The 17,662-nt window shown below is 51.4% G+C and overlaps 1 protein-coding gene across 8 annotated transcripts in view; it reads left to right on the top strand.

The window, feature by feature from the left end:
* The window catches only part of ODF2 (outer dense fiber of sperm tails 2), a 30,834-nt gene that overhangs the window by 11,772 nt on the left and 1,400 nt on the right, over positions 1-17,662 (top strand). For all 8 annotated transcript variants that reach the window (XM_060014052.1, XM_060014049.1, XM_060014048.1 and 5 more), the window contains 15 exons: positions 196-356; positions 1,141-1,270; positions 1,831-1,962; positions 5,304-5,375; positions 6,481-6,552; positions 6,674-6,790; positions 7,425-7,610; positions 8,135-8,244; positions 9,982-10,117; positions 12,434-12,544; positions 12,690-12,794; positions 13,825-13,983; positions 15,330-15,430; positions 16,916-17,078; positions 17,502-17,627. In XM_060014052.1, the coding sequence (XP_059870035.1) occupies positions 196-356; positions 1,141-1,270; positions 1,831-1,962; positions 5,304-5,375; positions 6,481-6,552; positions 6,674-6,790; positions 7,425-7,610; positions 8,135-8,244; positions 9,982-10,117; positions 12,434-12,544; positions 12,690-12,794; positions 13,825-13,983; positions 15,330-15,430; positions 16,916-17,078; positions 17,502-17,627 (1,881 nt within the window). The remainder of the gene's footprint in view (positions 1-195; positions 357-1,140; positions 1,271-1,830; positions 1,963-5,303; positions 5,376-6,480; positions 6,553-6,673; positions 6,791-7,424; positions 7,611-8,134; positions 8,245-9,981; positions 10,118-12,433; positions 12,545-12,689; positions 12,795-13,824; positions 13,984-15,329; positions 15,431-16,915; positions 17,079-17,501; positions 17,628-17,662) is intronic.

Genomic DNA, 17,662 nt, shown 5'->3' with positions numbered 1-17,662 from the left:
GTGACGAGGAAATGAGAGGAATCGTGTCTGTCCAGAGTCTTTGTGACGATTGACTGAGCTTGCGCCCAAAGGACCTCAGTAGTATGGAGTGCTCAATCGGAGGTGCCCCTTGCTTTGTCCAAAGCAGCGGACCTTGAGATGCGGTGGAGAGGAGCTCCTCCCCTCAGTGGCCCCTGCCTGCATGCCCCTGCACAGGTCAAGACGCAGAAGGGAGAGCGCCAGATGGCCAAAAGATTCCTGGAGGAACGCAAGGAGGAGCTGGAGGAGGTGGCCCAAGAGCTGGCCGAGACCGAGCACGAGAACACGGTACTGCGGCACAGCATCGAGCGCATCAAGGAGGAGAAGGACTTCACCATGTAAGGCGGCACTGCCCTGGGCACCTTCCCTCTTGCGGGGCTGCCCGAGCACCAGCCTAGCCCGGGTTACAGTGTTCAACAGAGTCACTAACACGCTCATGATTCCCGGTCAGGGAAGAGGGCCCCGCAGAGTTCCGGGGGGAGGGCATCAGGGAGGCCTTTCTGGAAACAACGGGAGTCCGGCAGGATGGTCAGGTGCTAGGCAGGTGAGTGCGGGGGAGGAAAACACGCCAGGTAGCAGGAACATCTTGCAGGAAGGCCCCAGGGCGGGAGGAGTTTGAGACTAAGAAATGAAAAGCGGGGCAGAGCAAGGGGAGAGGGTGGGCCGAGGGGAAGGGGGGCCACGGAGGTTGGCAGGGGCCGGCTCTTGGTGGCCACTTCGGGGTGTTTGCATCGAGGGCGGTTGGGAGCCACAGAAGGGTTTTCGAAGCGGGAAGTGGTGTGACCAGACTTGGCTCCAATGGGGAGAGTGGAGGGGAGGGCTCAAAAGTGGATCTGAAGATGGTAGTTAGGTGGCCATGGCAGTGGCTGGGGAACGAGGTGACACTGATTTCTGTCTGAGAGACAAGCAGGTGGCATAATGTCCCCCGGTGTGGAGGCCCTGCTCTGGTGGCCAGGTGTCCTTCCAGAAGGCCACTCGGGCCAGAAGGGCCATCCCTGCCCCCTCCCCCACTGTTCCCTGACCAGGAGATGAGCCTCGCAGGGCATTGTGAGGTGAGCGTCGGAGCTCCAGGTGGGCAGGGGCCTGGGAGGGCTCACAGAGCCCTGTTCTTTCTGGGCCCAGGCTTCAGAAGAAACACCTCCAGCAGGAGAAGGAGTGCCTCATGTCCAAGCTGATGGAGGCTGAAATGGATGGGGCTGCTGCGGCCAAACAAGTCATGGCCCTGAAGGATACCATCGGGAAACTGAAGACGGTAGGTGGCCAGCCCAACCGCCCAGTGCCGGGGCCGGGCCCAGAGCGGGGGCAGCTGCACACCGTGGCGGGGTCTTTCCGCTGTCTTCATGCTGACTTTATGACATCTTCAGGCCACGGCAGGGCACACTTAACTCCTCGACCCCCACCCCTCTTCTCACTTCTGGGGCCTGACCTTCGAGGCTGACCTTTGGTAGCCAGGGCCTCTGAGATGTCATCGTGGGTCTCCTGGGATCACAGTGAGTCAAGGCACGTGTCTGATTCCTGCCAGTATCAGCCACCAAATGTTGTCGTCCAGGAAGCGCACCTCGTCCAAGAAGCCCGCCCTAACTGCACTCGCCCACACTGAACTCTCCTGCCCTTTTCCCCACCTGGTGTTCTCAGCAGGCTCAGAACCTGCCCATCCTTCCAGGTCTGCCTCCTCCGGGAAGCCTGCCTTTGCCCAGCTCTTCTTGCCTGGGCTGCCTGGCACCAATACCTCTTAAGCTCCCCATGGGGACTCCCTGTGCCAGCTCTTCCCTTCTCCACCCGTGCCTGGCAAGACTGCCTGCTGTCTTCCAGGAGAAACAAATGACCTGCACGGACATCAACACCCTAACGAGGCAGAAGGAACTTCTCCTGCAGAAGCTGAGCACATTTGAGGAGACCAACCGCACCCTCCGAGAACTGCTAAGGGAACAGCACTGCAAAGAGGTGAGCTGCGGTCCTAGTCGCACCCCTACCCAGTGCTCACTCGGAGCCGTGGCCCTGTAGCACCGCAGGCTCCTGTCTGTAAAAAGAAAATATTCTTGGTGCCTGCCTGACCTGAGGGGGCCATAGAAAGATTTGCTGAAATCATTCATGTGAAATGCTGGGCATCTGGTAGACGAGTGCTGTCTTCGTTGTTGAAGTGGGCCTGGTGGCACAGGAAGGACCTTGAAAGTCAGAAGAGCAGTGGAGAGTCAGGCAGGGGTTCAGCCCATCCCAGGGGTCATGCGACAAAGCGGGGAGAAGACCAGACCTGAGTTTTGGTGAAGCAGGCGGCTTAATGGCTGGCGGACACATTGTATGGTATCAGTTTGTTTTCTTAAAAGGTGGTCTCTGAAATATATTTTATGTTAGCAAATGACTCTGAAAAGACTGACAGTATAAACAGCTCTCTTCCTGTTTGGTTCTAAACCAAAGGGATACCGAGAGTCTCAAAATGCCCATGCTGGGACTTCCCTGGCGGTCTAGTGGTTAGGACTCGGCGCTTCCACTGCTGTGGGCGCGGGTTCGATCCCTGGCTGGGGAACTAAGATCCTGCAAGCCTCGAGACGCAGTCAAAAAAAAAAAAAAGCCCGTCCTGATGAGATATTTTTTTTAGTTTAACTTTTTTAAAAGAACAGTGTCAACTTCCTTTGTTTGTAGTTTAAAAATTAATATTTAAAATAAGTAAAAGTGTACCCACTATCCAGCTTTCCAAACAAAACCTTGTCTACATGGTTAAATCCCTCTTGGTGTCTCCTTTGGCAGTAACCTCATCTTCCCATCAGAGGGAAACTTTATCTGGAATCTGAGAGTTTTTCACTTATATATGTATCCCTAAGAAACATATAGTATTGTTTAGCATGTTTTCAAACTTTACATAAATGATATTGTTCCATATGTTTTCTTCTGAGTTGGCTTTTTTCAATCAATGTTTTTATGAGATCCGTCCATTTTTATCCTTGAAACCTAAGGTAGTTCATTTTCACTGCTCTATTCCATTTTATGACAATACCACAACTTATTTACCCACTCTTCTGTTGATGGAGACAATTTTTGGTTGTTTGCTCTTACAAGTGTTACTTTGCGCATTCGTCTGTACTATCCCGGTGTACTTGAGGGTTTCCAGAATATATTTCTATGAATGTTACTAGTTATAGCTAAATTATTCTCTTAAAATAGTTTTATCTGTTTCATTTCCAGCTCAGTGTTCATGGGTTGGTGATTTTTACCTTTCTGGGCTTCAGTTTTCCCACCTATAAAATGGGAATAGCATCTTCCATGTGGGGTTGTGAGGGACTTAGAAGTGATGTGTGGACGAGGACTGTGCGTACTCCTGGCATGCAGTGGGTACTTGGTAAATGGTGGCTGTCGCTGCTGTTTGTCCTGGGACTGGGGGCGGTGGGGGGGACGGGGCTTCAGAAAACGTCTTCCTACCAGTTTTTTCCCTTTTCACCTTCTTAGCGCCTACAATCCGGGAATCCCGGAATCCCAGAATCTCCAGTTGGAGGTGAAGGGTCAGCTAATTTAAACTCCCACCACAGCAGGCGTTCCAGGTTCTGTACAGGCTCTCGCCTCCTCCCGCCCATGTGGCCCTCAGGACCACAGCCCTGCTGCGGTGCTTACTGGGGAGTACTCAGTGTGCTGGGGGAATGCTCTGGCTCTGGAGTCCTTTGGCTTAGCGCCCAGCTCTGCCATCTCTGGCTGTGTGATCTCAGGCAGCTCACGTCACTTCTCCCAGCCTCGATCTCCTCGTCTGTGGAATGGGGGTGGTGATAGTGCCTGGCTCCTTAGAGCAGGGGATTTGGTGAGATGGTGTGTTAGTTTGTGTAGAGTCCCCTGGAGGCTCAGAGGGCATGGCCTGTCGGGGCAGTGAGAATAGCTTCAGGCTCTGGGTCCCTGGCCTAGGTTTTCGTCCTACGTTCTTTGCCTCCTCTTGTTGCTAGAGAACCCATAATGCTGTCTTCCCCTAGTTCCTAGGTTCCTGGGAAACTTTGGGACCAGGGAGTCCTTTTCTCTTAGCCTGCGAAGGTGACCTGTGGGACTGAAAGGGAAAGGGGGGTGAGACTTCTTCTAGGGACACTTTATTTAGGTGACTGCGAAGAATAGAGACAGTTCAAAGACACAGCCCTGTGCGAGAGTGGGCAAAGGTGTGAGCAGGCAGTCCAGGGAAGAGGAAGCTTAAATGGTTAATAAGCATATGCATAAATAGGGAAATGCAAACTAAAACAGCAGGATTCATGCTGGCAAGACTGGCAACAGGCAGAGGCTGGCTACTGCCCGGCGTTCTCACGTCCTGTTTGTGTGCGTCAGTGCAGGCATTTTGCAGGGCATGTCACCTGCCACAAATCACAGATCTTCGGGCCCAGCCATTCTTACTCTTTGTATCAATCCTGGAGAGACACTTAGTACGTGCCCAACACGTCCACTGCTGCTGTGTTTACAGCTGCAAAGCCTGGGAACCACCTTATTGCCCAAAGGTTACGGGGGGGAGTTAAAAAATGCCACGGCATATTAGAGACAGAAAGCAGATTAGGGGTTGGGGATTTCCCTGGCGGTCCAGTGGTTAGGACTCAGTGCTTTCACTGCTGGAGCCTGGGTTCAATCCCTGGTCCCGGAACTAAGATCCTGCAAGCCATGTGGTGCGCCCGCCCCCTAAAAAAGAAAGCAGATTAGGGGTTTAGGGGGAGCTGGGGGGAGGGGAAAATGGAGACTGACGGCTTGACAGGTGCAGGTTTCCTTTTAGGGTGATGAAAAAATTCTGGAACTAGATGGTAATGCTGGTTACACAATATTGGAAATGTACCATATGCCACTGAATTTTACACTTAAAATGAAAAAGTTTGTTATATTTTACCACAATTAAAAAAATTATAATGTAATATACCACAAACCATTGAATTATACATTTCAAATTGGTGACTTGTATCTGAATTTATATCTCAATAAAACTGTGGTTAAAAAATCCAGTTGTGACACAAAAATACAGTATGATATCATTTTGGTAAAATTACACATTAATCCCTTCCCACCCCTCATCCCCCAAAAGATACTTCTCTAGGTGTAACTACGTATAAATGCATAGAGAAAGGATGGGCAGGACAGTCCGAACTCATAACAGCAGGGCTGGATTTGGAGGTAGGGATGAGGGGGACTTTATCGGTTTTCATTAAATATTTTATAATGAGAATATAATTTACTACTTCTATCATTAGAAGTATAATTTTTAGAAAAGGAACAGGACCTAGAGGATGTAGACATGTCAGTTTATTGCTTAATGAGTTGGCTTTCCCTGCCTTCCCTTGAAGGATTCCGAAAAGTTGATGGAGCAACAAGGAACATTATTGAAACGGCTGGCAGAGGCGGACTCCGAGAAAGCGGTAACACACAGCTCCCCCTGCCTGCTCCAGGGGGTATAGGCGACGGCGTAGAGGTGCTGAGTGGCAGCAGGAGGGCTGGAGCCCCGCTCTGACTTTTCTTTGGGTCTTAGTTTCATGATCTGTGAAATCATGAAACACATATCCCCGTCCCTCCTGCCCCACCGGGCTTGTCCCTCCTGCCCCACCGGGCTTGTCTAGTCAATCACTCGAGAGCTTGAACCACCAAGCTGGACATCAGCATGAGGGATGGTGATGACGGTGATGGATTTGTAAATCGTCAGAGTCTGTTCCCTGAATTTCCGTATTTGTATTATGGTACAGACTTGTTGACTCAACAATTCCAATCCTCCCAAGGAATCTCTCCCAAGGCAGCATGTTCCAAAGTCTGTTCCATAGAACCCTGAGTTCCTCAAGGTGTTAATGGGTACAAGAAACAAAAGGGGGGGTTGATCCATGGCCAAATAAATTTGGGGAACTGCTGCCCAGCCTGAATGACAAGTTAAACCAGCTGCTTAACTACAATACCTTTTGGAGCCTTTCATGTATTAATGCCTGTTGGGAGTCTCCAAGAGAAAGAAAGAAATAGAGACCATGGTTCCCGAGGTTTGGCCCTTGGCCCTCGGTGCCTGGCCGAACATCGCTGTAGGGGATTCAACGGTCATGGTGATAATGCCTAAACCTGCATTCCCAGCTCGAGAGCCTTATCAAATTATGATACATCCGTAAATTGAAATGTTAAGGTGCTTTTTCAAAAGATATAGAAGATTTAATCACACTATGGTAAATGTGGTTATAGTGCAAAATAGGTATCTGACTTTTTAATGTGTGCTAACAATGGTGATCTCTGGGTGGGGGATTATGGGGCTTCCTTAGTGTTTTGTGAGTCTGTGTTTCAGTGTGTCCCACAACTAGCATTATTTTAAATTGTTGTAAAAAATTGTGGTACAGATGCTGGGTGCTTCCTGCTAGGGTCTCTGTGACTTGGGCCAATGTATTTGGGACTTGGGCCCAGTGACCAGGCACTCACAGGAGTGTTTGTCCTCCCTGGGCGGGGCCTCCTCACCCTTCGCAGGGAGCTCAGACAGTGTGTGTGTGCCCTCTCCAGCGCCTGCTATTACTGCTGCAAGACAAAGACAAGGAGGTGGAAGAGCTCCTCCAGGAAATACAATGTGAGAAGGTACCGTCCCCAGCAGTTGCTCCTCTATATGGGCCAGCAGAGCTTAGTGGGTAGAGTGCGCTCTGGAACCAGAGAGCTGGGTTCAAACCCCGGCTCTGCCACTTTCTCTGTCTCTCCAAAGGCTCAAGCGAAGACAGCATCTGAGCTTTCGAAGTCCATGGAGACCATGCGTGGGCATTTGCAGGCACAGCTTCGGTGCAAAGAGGCAGAGAACAGTCGCCTCTGCATGCAGATCAAGGTACCTGCCAGCCCCACAAGTGGGGAAGGGAGGGGGCGGGGCCTGGCATTCGAAGGGCAGTGACCTGGCCAAGGCTCTCACACTCAGGAAGGCTTTGCCCTAAAGGTGTACAGGGCCGCTGTTGGCAAAGCACTCTGAGCCAGTGGCAAGAGCAGTGGACCCTGAGGGTCTTGGGTGCCCTTCCCAGCGGTGACCAATTGGGTGCCATGCCCCTGAGCCAATCACTTAATCCCTTAGGCCTTTAGTTCTCATAACTACCCATGGGGTAGGGGGTGGGCTCCAATGCAGCTTGCATCTTTGAGCCAGGGACCTGCTGAGGTCACAGCTCTGCTGAGGGACTGAGGAATATCTCTGACCACTATGCTGAGTTCAAGGAAGGATTCCAGAAGAGCTCTATCTTCACACTAAGACCCCAGTGGGTTCAGTAATGGGAGGGGTGCTACGGAGAGCTGGGAAGGGCCTCCACCTCTGCTCTGCACTGTGGGAGCTTTATGCCTCCACACAGTTTACCTGAGTTCTCTCTCCCTCATTCCTTCTTTTTGCTCGTCCCCTCTCACCTCTACTCTCTGCCTTGCCCCTTCCCGGCCTTCCTTGTCCCTCTCCCCGCACCTGCTCCCGGGCCGTCCTCTCCCAGAACCTGGAGCGCAGCGGAAACCAGCATAAGGTGGAAGTGGAGGCCATCATGGAGCAGCTGAAGGAACTGAAGCAGAAGGGAGAACGAGACAAAGAGTCCTTGAAGAGGGCCATCCGAGCCCAGAAAGAACGAGCTGAGAAGAGTGAGGAGTACGCTGAGCAGCTGCACGTGCAGCTTGCTGACAAGGTAGCAGGCCTCCCCGAGAAGGGCTGGCCGACGGTGAAGGGTCGGGGGTGGGTTGGCTGCCAGCGAATGGCTGCTTTGAGCAGGGAGAGGTGAAAAGCTGAGTAGAGGTGGCCGGGCGGGTGGGCGAACGGAGAGGAAGATGGCAGTGGAAAAGGGTGAATGAGCTGGGAGGACTGCTGGCTGCTGGGTGGAGGGAGAGGCGGGGGGGCAGTAAATGGGTAAAAGGATGACGATGGGGGTGGGCAGCTGGCTGGAGACAAGTGGAGGGTTTGTGGGACATTTTAACCACATCCATATTGTGGGTGGGAATGACAGTTAAGGAAGGATTTGCAGTCAGGGCGCGTGGGATGCTGGAAACTGAAAAGCAACAGCTGGGCTCCCACTTCACTCTCAGTGCTTCTAGGAAGGAATTTCAGGAGTGAGGTTGAAGTTATCAGGGTGAGGGGTGACCTGGGGTGACTCCCAGCTCGCTTGGCTTCAGCGGTGACACCAGGCTGATGGACCCTTCTGTCCCATGTTCCCAGGATCTTTATGTTGCTGAAGCTTTATCCACTCTGGAATCATGGAGGAGCCGCTACAACCAAGTTGTGAAAGACAAGGGGGACCTCGAGCTGGAAATTATTGTCCTGAACGAGTACGTCTGTGTTAGGAGAGGGCGTGTGGGCCAATGGGAGGAGGGGGTGTGCCAGTGCACGGCGCCAGGCAACCCGCGACAGCTCACGTCGCTCACACAGCTGCCATCTGGTCTCCTCTGGTCAGGGACTGCATCGGACTGAGCTGTGGGCGGCCCTGGGGTGGGCCTTCTGGTTGGACCCTGGGTCCTGGTGCCAGCCCCCGCCCCAGCATCCTACCCCCCGGCAGGCACTATGCAGGGGCCTTCTCTGCTCACACCTGGGCTTGAGCTGGGCCCCAGTCTGCACGGCATGGGAAATGGGCACAGGCACCCAGGAAGGTATCCTCCTTCCTGTCCTTGGGGCACAGGGCAGCTGGTAATCCCTCTGTCTTCTCTCAGTCGTTTTGTCCACCAGTCAGTAGGTCAGAGGTATGGCCTGGGAGTAGGGGGCAAAAGTGGCCTCAAGTTGAAGGTGACTGAACTCATACCTTTCTTGCCACTGGTGAACTGTCAACAGTGACCATTCTCAGAGTCAGCTATAGTCATGTGATCATTCATTTAAAGATACTTATCGAGCATACTATATAACAGGCTATGTGTTGGCCTTGAAGGTTACAGCAGTAAAAAAACAAATGCATTGGACTTCCCTGGTGGCACAGTGGTTATGAATCCACCTGCCAATGCTGGGGACATGGGTTCGAGCCCTGGTCCGGGAAGATCCCGCATGCCGTGGAGCAACTAAACCCGTGTGCCACAACTACTGAGCCTGCACTCTAGAGCCCGCGAGCCACAGCTACTGAGCCCGCGTGCCGCAACTACTGAAGCCCGCTCGCCTAGAGCCCGTGCTCTGAAACAAGAGAAGCCACCGCAGTGAGAAGCCTGTGCACCTCGACGAAGAGTAGCCCCCACTCGCTGCAACTAGAGAAAGCCCGTGTGCAGCAACGAAGACCCAACGCAGCCAAAAATAAATAAATGAAATAAATAAATTAAAAAAATTAAAAACTAAAAAATAAAGTTGCGTAGGAGTTTGCCAGTAAACCAATACAAGGCGTTTCCTTGGGCCTAGTCAGTACTCACTAAATATTTGCTGAGTGGTGAACTGTAATTTATCAATACTGAAAACATACACTGTGCAAAGGTTCTGCAGTATCAGGTAGGTCTACAGTCAAAAGCCCCAATGCTCTTCTCCTCAGTCTCTATTCTTGGATTATAGCCCTGCTGAGGGCCTGCGGGTAGGGGAAGGGAGCAAGGGAAGCTTGTGCCTTGTTATTGCTCATGGCACCTGCCCTCGACTGGAGGAGACAGAACCCCAGTGGAATATGTGTCTGAGGGAGACGGGTGCCTGGGGTTATCCCTGACCACTGGGCCTGCGAGTTCTGTCCTAACTTCAGTTCCTAATGGGTTAAGAGATCCAGGGGGTGCCGTGGGGAGCTGGGGAGGGACTGTGTCTCTGGACTTTGTCTTCAGGGAGTGTCTCAGCCTCACGGGAGGATCACAACAGAGAAGGCTTCTTGGAGGGGGTGGTATGAGAGACAAACCTTAAAAGGCTGTTAATACGAAGTGGGATACCTGGGAATGCCACAGGCGGCAGTGGCAGGGCAGCTGCTCCTCAGGGTGGAGACTGGGGAGCAGGCAGGTGCCAAGAAGAGAGACATGGGTGACCTGGGTAGGAACACTTGGCCCTACTCCATACCAAGTCCAGGGCTGCTCACAACCTGTGGAATTGATTCTGTCTGCTTTCACTTTGTGACCTTCCAGCCGGGTGACAGATCTTGTAAACCAACAACAAACCTTGGAGGAGAAGATGCGGGAAGACCGGGACAGCCTGGTGGAGAGACTACACCGGCAGACTGCCGAGTACTCCGCATTCAAGCTAGAGAATGAGAGGCTGAAGGTCGGTAGTGAGAGCCGGGACCAGGACGGTTGGGTGGAGAGCAGAGGCTGATGGTACTCCTGGTTGGGCCCCAGAGATGACCACCGGGGCCTTCAGAGGGCCTGGAGGCAGCAGCGTGATAAGAGGGCTTGTTCTGGAGTCGGAAAGACCTGGATTCAAGTCCTGACTCTGCCTCTTAGAGCTGCAGGACCTGAACGGGACGTTTCCTCCTGTGTTGCTGCAGTTTCCTCAGCGGGAGGAAATGAGGTCCTTGTGAGAAGGTGGTGATGCATGTGAAGTGCTTAGCATGACAGTCAGCCCCTGCACGTGAGATGGACCTGACTTTGAGGTTAACATTGACTCTTCTGGGGCACTACTGGGCCCCTTCACATGCATTAATTCTCACTTTAGCCTCCCAATAGTGTAATTATTATCTCTACTTTACCGAATAAGGAAACTGAAGCTTAGAGTTTAAGTTTCTTGCCAAGATTTTGCCCTTGGAAGCGTTGGAGTTGGGATTTGAACCTCAGTCTGACCCTGGGGCTCTAACCACTAGCTCTTAACCACTCCCTCTACACCCTCCCAGATCACCGAGGGCGAGAGGCAACCGAAAAGAGGTAGATGTTGCAGAGCCAGGTTGGATCTTGGTTTTTAGTTGATCTGGGCAATAACATCTAGATCTATTTATTTATTTATTACTGACTTTTTTTAAGTAAAATTGATTTTAAGGAAGTATAATACAGAAAGGTACACAAAATGAATGTAACTTTGTCCATCAGTCACCCTGATTGAACCTTAAAGCCAGCACCCCGGTGACCTTGCCTAGTTACAGACACCCCCTGCCAAGGGCACGGTTATCCTGACTTCTGTCACTGCAGATTAGTTTGCCTGGTTTTGAACTTTGTGCCTGGCCTTTATGGCTTTTAGTCAGCATTATGTTTGTGGAAGTTACCCATGTCATGTGTGGCAGTTCATCGTTCTCAGTGCAGTGCAGTGTATGAATGTACCACGGTGTGTTTATCCATTTTCCTGTCGGTGGACATTTGGGTTGTAGAACGTCTTTGTACCTCTTTTGGTGCATATATTTGGTGTATTTTTACAGTTTCTATACCTTGAAGTATAATAGAAATGCCAAGTCATCAGGTGGTGTACACAAATTCAGCTGTGGTAGATGTCACCAAATAGTAAAGCGGTTGTACAGATTTCCGCTCCCATCAGGGATATGTGAGATAATACTTGGTATTGTCCATCTTCTTCATTTTAGCCACTCTGGTGGGAGGATAGTAGTATCTCATTTCTTGTAGTGCAATTGTTGGATAAATGACAGATAAGCCCCGTGTCTAACAATTAGCTGGGGTATTGGTTGCAGTATGGTATGTCTGTGTGGTGAAACACAGTGTGACTGTTCAAAATGATTGTAGAAGTGTATTTTCCTAGCTGTTATCATTACAAAGATAAAATATGCTCATAGTGAAAGTTGAAAACATCACAGAAACGTTATATAGAAGTGAAGGTCCCTGTTACCGTAGATGTGTATTTTTCCAGTTTTTTCCCCTGATACTCACATACACATTCAAACACATGCACATCCATTCATCCAACCATTATTCTGCAGCTCGCTTTTCTCCTTCAACCATATTCCGTGGATATCTTTTTAGATTTTTTTTTTTGCTTTATCTCTTTTAAATGATTGCTTGTTATTTTTTTGAGATACCGTGATTTATTTTGTCCCATCTGCTAAGGTGAGCATTTGGGTTGTAGGAGAACATTCATTGATGAGAGAAGTAGTTCCCAACTTACTTGTTAATTGAAAAAGTTCGTTGCAAGGCAGTAAGTATATCATAATCCCATTCTTATTGGAAAAAATAAAATAGCTACACGGTTATCAATATATAGCCATATAATAAGGCATCATGATTCATTTTTCTTGGTTTTATCTCCCTTTTCTTTAGTGATAATGTAGTGCTCTTTTTTTTTTTTTTGGCCAAGCCGCAAGGCTTGTGGGATCTTAGTTCCCTAACCAGGGATTGGACCCGGGCCCCTGGCAGTGAAAGTGCTGAACTGAGTCCTAACCACTGAACCGCCAGGGAATTCCCCCATAATGTACTGCTTTTTGTAATAAGAACAAAAAACACAGGAGTCTCTTATTTGCATCTGTATGCACTTGAGTTGGTCTTATCAGGAATCCTGCCCTGGTGCCTCTCTGAGGAAAACTGCTGGTGTGGGTTTGAGTAGGTGGGGCTTCCCTTTGCTGGCCCCTCGGAGTAGGAGCTGGGGTTGGGATGGCCACCTGCCCCGGAACCTTCCCGCTGGTGACCGACGAGCCATCCCTTCTAGGCTAGCTTCACCCCTATGGAGGAGAAACTCAGCCAGGCGCATGTCGAGGTTCAGCAACTGAAGGCATCGGTTAAGAACTACGAGGGAATGATTGACAACTATAAGAGTCAGGTAGGCCTCTCAGGTGCCAAGCCTGCCAGGGCAGCGCCTCCCAGCAGGCTGGGATGGAGACTTACCATAAGGCCTCTCCTGGGAAGGTGTTTTTCACCAAAACTTGGCTCTGCCCAAGATGGCCCGATGCTTTCTTGGTCCCCAGGTGATGAAGACCAGGCTGGAGGCTGATGAAGTGGCTGCCCAGCTGGAACGCTGTGACAAAGAGAACAAGATCCTTAAAGATGAGATGAACAAAGAGATTGAAACGGTATTGTTCCCCTTCCTCGCTCTCTTCCCCTACCCAGTCCCATGTCTGTCAGTCTGTCCGTCTTGTTTGTCATTGGCCCTTTCCGATGTGGATGACAGAGATTCATGAAGGTTCTTATTGCTGGGCTGGTCCACTCTATTGTGTACGTACTCTCTCCTTCCTCGTCTCATCTCTTCCTTCTCTCCTGCTTCCTCATTATCCCTCTTTCTCATCCTGATTACCTTCTTTCTTCACTTTCCTTAAAAAAAAGTTCCCCTGCTTGGAACATCCAAGTGGATTCAAATCCACAGATCTGTCAGGCCTTAGCTGTGCCTATTTCATTCTGTGTGGTGTCTTTATTTTGTGCCAACCGAAAGTGTTCCTCCTGTCCCCTTCCCCAAAGAGCCTTATTCTTCTAGAGACGACTTGTCTCTCTAGAAGCAAAGGGGTCATCTTAATAGTAACCTTGGAGATGGATTGAGTCCAGGCTCAGCCATTAACTTGTTGCATAACCTTGGGCAAGTCACTGCCTCTCTCTAGTCCTCAGGCTCCTCGTTAATACAAGGATGCACTAAGCCCAGATAGGCCGTAGCTTTCCCTCTGACCTAGAGCATTGTGATTGCCTTCCCAGGGGCTTTGAGGTTAGACTAGACTTGAATCCTGCCTCTGCCAATTTGTAGCTGAGTGACCACGGGCAAATGATCCTTTGATCCTCAGCGTCCTTATATGGGGATAACGGCACCTACTTAATAGGTTGTTGTATGAATTTAATGAGTAATGCCTGGGTCCTGGAGTTTGCTACATGGTTGCCATTATTCTTCAATGACTGAAGGAGTGGCAGGCTCAAGTGGCCAGTCAGGGCCAAGTGTGTCCCCCCAGAGATCAGCTAGACACCCTCAGTGGCCTGCAGGGAGGCCGCACTTCTGCCCGTGGATCTTTCAGGATCCTTTCTGGGGACTAAGGGCGGCCCTGCCCTAAATCCAAAGCACTCTGCCTGGCCTCTTCAACAGCCAGGCCCTTCCCAACGGTGGGCCCCTCTCTCCCACTCCAGGCGCGGAGGCAGTTCCAGTCCCAGCTGGCTGACCTGCAGCAGCTGCCTGATATTCTCAAGATCACGGAGGCTAAGCTGGCAGAGTGCCAAGACCAGCTGCAGGGCTATGAGAGGAAGAATATCGACCTCACAGCCATCATATCAGACCTGCGCAGCCGGGTAAGGGACTGGCAGAAAGGTTCCCACGAACTAGCCCGAGCAGGGGCCCGCTTACCAAGATGAGCTGCACGCCCCCCGGCCCCCAGGGAGGACCACTTCCTTTTTCTTGGCTGCCGCTTTCTCAGAGGAGTGAGCTATCATCAGTGCTGTGAAATAAAAGTCTGGTGTGCCAAATGCCTTGTGTTTGCACAATGTGATTGTAGTTATAGGAGCCGCCACTCGATTGGAGCTGCCGGGCCCTCCTGCTCTTGCCCCTCCCCGAGGGTTCCAAGGCTCCGCCAGCCTCTGCCCTTCCCGCTCCGCTGCTGCCCTCAGCCATGCGCCACCAGCAGACACCAAGCCATAGGTTTTCTTTTTTTCCATCTTTCTCTTGCTTTAGCTGCCTTTCCGTAGTCTTAACAGACCCCTTGCCTGAGCTAGGGGTCCTGAAAGAGGACTTCCTTTCTACCAGAAGCAGTCTGCCTCTGGGTTACTGGAACCAAGCCTACGGTGTCTAAGAAATGCTATGCCTCTCGTCTGCACTGTGACCTTGGGCAAGACCCTTCCCCTCTCTTAACCTGCTTCCTTGTAGTACCAGTGAAAGTAGCTACCATTGTTTGAGCACGTGCTCGGTGCTCCAGCATTCCCTCATTGAATTCTCCCGGGAACTTTGTAAGGGGTCTTATTTTCCCCATTTTACAGAAAGCAGCCCAGGGCATAGAGGGGAGAAGTCATTGCCTGAGGTCACAGAGCTAATACTTGTCAACAGGGATTGGAACCCAGCCAGCTCTGTCTGGTTCCCAAGCCCAGGTTCTCAGCACTCTTAAATCACCAGGCTTCTCTTGAACCTGAGCATTCTCAGGGCCTTTCAGGCCCAGACGTCTGAGGCTTCTGCAGAAAGCAGCCTTCTGGATAACTTCTCAAACTTGCCAGCCTGAAGGACTCAGTAGATTTCCTGTGGCCTTGCCTGCATTTGTCCCCATTTAAGAAGAATGAACTCAGCGGTCCCAACTACATCCTCGGTAAAGCTCCGTGGTGTGTCATGTGGGCCAGTTAGGCCTGCCGTCTGCTTCTGCCTTCTCACGTCCGCCCAGATCCCACTGACTGGCCTCTCCTGATCAAGGAAGTGTCGTCGTGGCTCTTCAGGATCGAAGCTGGCTTCTCTCGGCGCAGGAAAGCCTTCAGTCTCGGGGGTCGGGCCTAACCTGTCCCCGCTCTCCCCTCTCCTCCAGGTTGTGCGTTGAGACTCAGATGCCTGCTGAGGGCAGTGTGCCTCTCTCCTGGGTGTGGATGACAGGTCACAGGGAGAAGGGAGGGCTGTACCGGGAAGTTCTTTCGTAAACCAGTCTGTGTTCCTGTCATTTTAGATCGAACATCAGGGGGACAAGCTGGAGATGGCAAGAGAGAAACATCAGGCTTCCCAGAAGGAAAATAAACAGCTGAGTCTGAAGGTGGATGAACTGGAGAGGTTAGAGGCACTTGGTCCCATCTCTGTCCTCTTCCTAGGACCTGAGACTTTCAGCCACTTAGCTGCTTTGGGCCTAGTGTGCAGAAGTGTTTGAGGGACTCAAGGCCCTGGAAGGTACTAGGCAGACCTTAGAGGAAAAGCTGCTTCCATTGCAGTGGTAGGCATTGTGGGAGAGAGGAAGGCGTTCTCCGGCCAGGGGGGACGCTCCATAGCAGTGTGATCAAGGTCAGACCATCCATAGGCATCATCTATCAGAAAGGCACGCTTCGTCCAAGCAAACGGGCAGGGCCAGGACGCTGCGATGGGGGCCTCCCCCCATTCTGCTCTTTGTTCCCGATCGTCCTTCCCAAGACCTTTCTGATCTGTTCTTCCCTGTTCCTCATGGACTATTGGAAGCAGTCGGGTAAAGAGGACACATTTTGGAATCAGAAGCTCTGGGCCTTGGTCCCAACTTGGCCACTTAACCTGCATTGTGATCTTGAGCAAGTCATTTCACCCTTTGAACCTCTGTTTACTCACCTTGAGAAAGGGACCAAGGTAGGGATAACAACCCAGCTCATGGGATTATTGTGAGTCCTCCATGAGATAATCCTCAAAGGGCTTAGCATTACTACCCGGCATGCAAAAATGTGCCATATATGTTAGTATATACGAGTTGATATCTTAGATGTGAGGAAACTGAGCTCAGGGAGAGGTTAAGTGACTTGCCCAAGGTCATATAGCTGGTACTTGGCAAAGCTGCGACTTAGACTGTCTTCCTCCAGGGCTTTTAGCATCTGTAAAATGAGGGCTGGAGCCTCAGTTTTCAGAGGTGAAAGGCTTGGGGTCCCAGGAGGCTGTAACTGGCCCAGGTGGCTCACACAGCCTGCCAGCAGGGACTTAAAGCAGGTGGTCTGCCCTGGGCTCCACCTCTACTCTGCTGGCCTCGAAGGTGTAGCTGGATTCAGCAGGACTTGCAGAGCTCCTTAAATTGGAAGGTGCCCTGGAAGTGCAGCGGGGACCATGTGTACACACGGGATGGTCACTGCTGCCCCATGGCTGGTCATGTATGATGTCGAGTGGCGCAGCTGAAGTCCCTTTGCTGAGGGAGGCAACAGTGAACAGAAGAAGTTAAGCATGTAGGTTTCGGTGACAGACGTGCTAGCTGTGCTGGCCTCAGCCAGTGACTTCAGCTGTCTTCGGCTCAGTTTCTTCATCTGTAAAGTGGGAATCATGATGGAACCCACCTGCCTGAGCCGCAAGTTGCTGTATTACACGTGATGACATACAGACTTAGCACAGCCGCGGTCAGTCTGTGCTTCTCCCACTCTTCGTACAGCTCCTTGCCGCCTTGCTGCTCAGCAGATTTCTTTGGTTTATTCCTGTTGTTCCTTGGAGATTCTTGGTGTGATGAGAACCCCAGCCCGGGGTGGCTGGCAGCCCCCAGCTGTGTGGAACCCGACAGGCAGGGGGACGAGCAGGATCTGATTGAATGCTTTCACCTAGGAAACTGGAGGCGACCAGTGCCCAGAATATCGAGTTCCTACAGGTGATTGCCAAGAGGGAGGAGGCAATCCACCAGTCCCAGCTGCGACTAGAAGAGAAAACCCGGGAATGTGGGACCCTGGCGAGGCAGTTGGAGAGTGCCATTGAAGATGCCAGGAGGCAGGTCAGTCTCAATTCTATTACTAACCTATCTCTGTGTCTTTGGACAAATCGCCTAACCCCTCTGAGCCTATCTCTCCATCTGAGAAATGGGCACATAGAAGTAGTACCTGCCTCATGAAATCATCATAAGGATCAAGTGAGCAATTATCGTAAAGGACTTGGCACTTTATTCACAACCGCTCCTTTGATTGCTGCCTGAGTGGGCATCAGACAGGTGTACCACGTCTTAGGTGATGACTCATGGAGCGTTGGCAAAGGGCAGGTAAAGCGGGGTTGCAGAAGTTGTCCCCATAGTTTGCTCCTGCCCTGAGGCTCCAGAGAATTGTCCGCAGTGAGACCAGTTAGTGGGAGCGGCCCAGCCTTCTCTTTACCAGGTGTTCCCCATGCCAGGTAAGCCAGCCCCACCTCTGTGCGTTTCTGGCAGGTGGAACAAACCAAGGAGCATGCAGCCTCCAAGGAGCGAGCAGCCCAGAACAAAATCCTGGACCTTGAGGCCCAGCTGAGCAGGACCAAGACTGAACTCAGCCAGCTCCGGCGGAGCCGGGATGATGTGAGTCGGGCTGGGGGTGGGAGGACGGGGTAGGA

The sequence above is a fragment of the Delphinus delphis genome, chromosome 6 (genome assembly GCF_949987515.2).
Source record: "Delphinus delphis chromosome 6, mDelDel1.2, whole genome shotgun sequence".
Taxonomy (NCBI): domain Eukaryota; kingdom Metazoa; phylum Chordata; class Mammalia; order Artiodactyla; family Delphinidae; genus Delphinus; species Delphinus delphis.
This window is presented reverse-complemented; position numbering and strand designations above follow the sequence as displayed.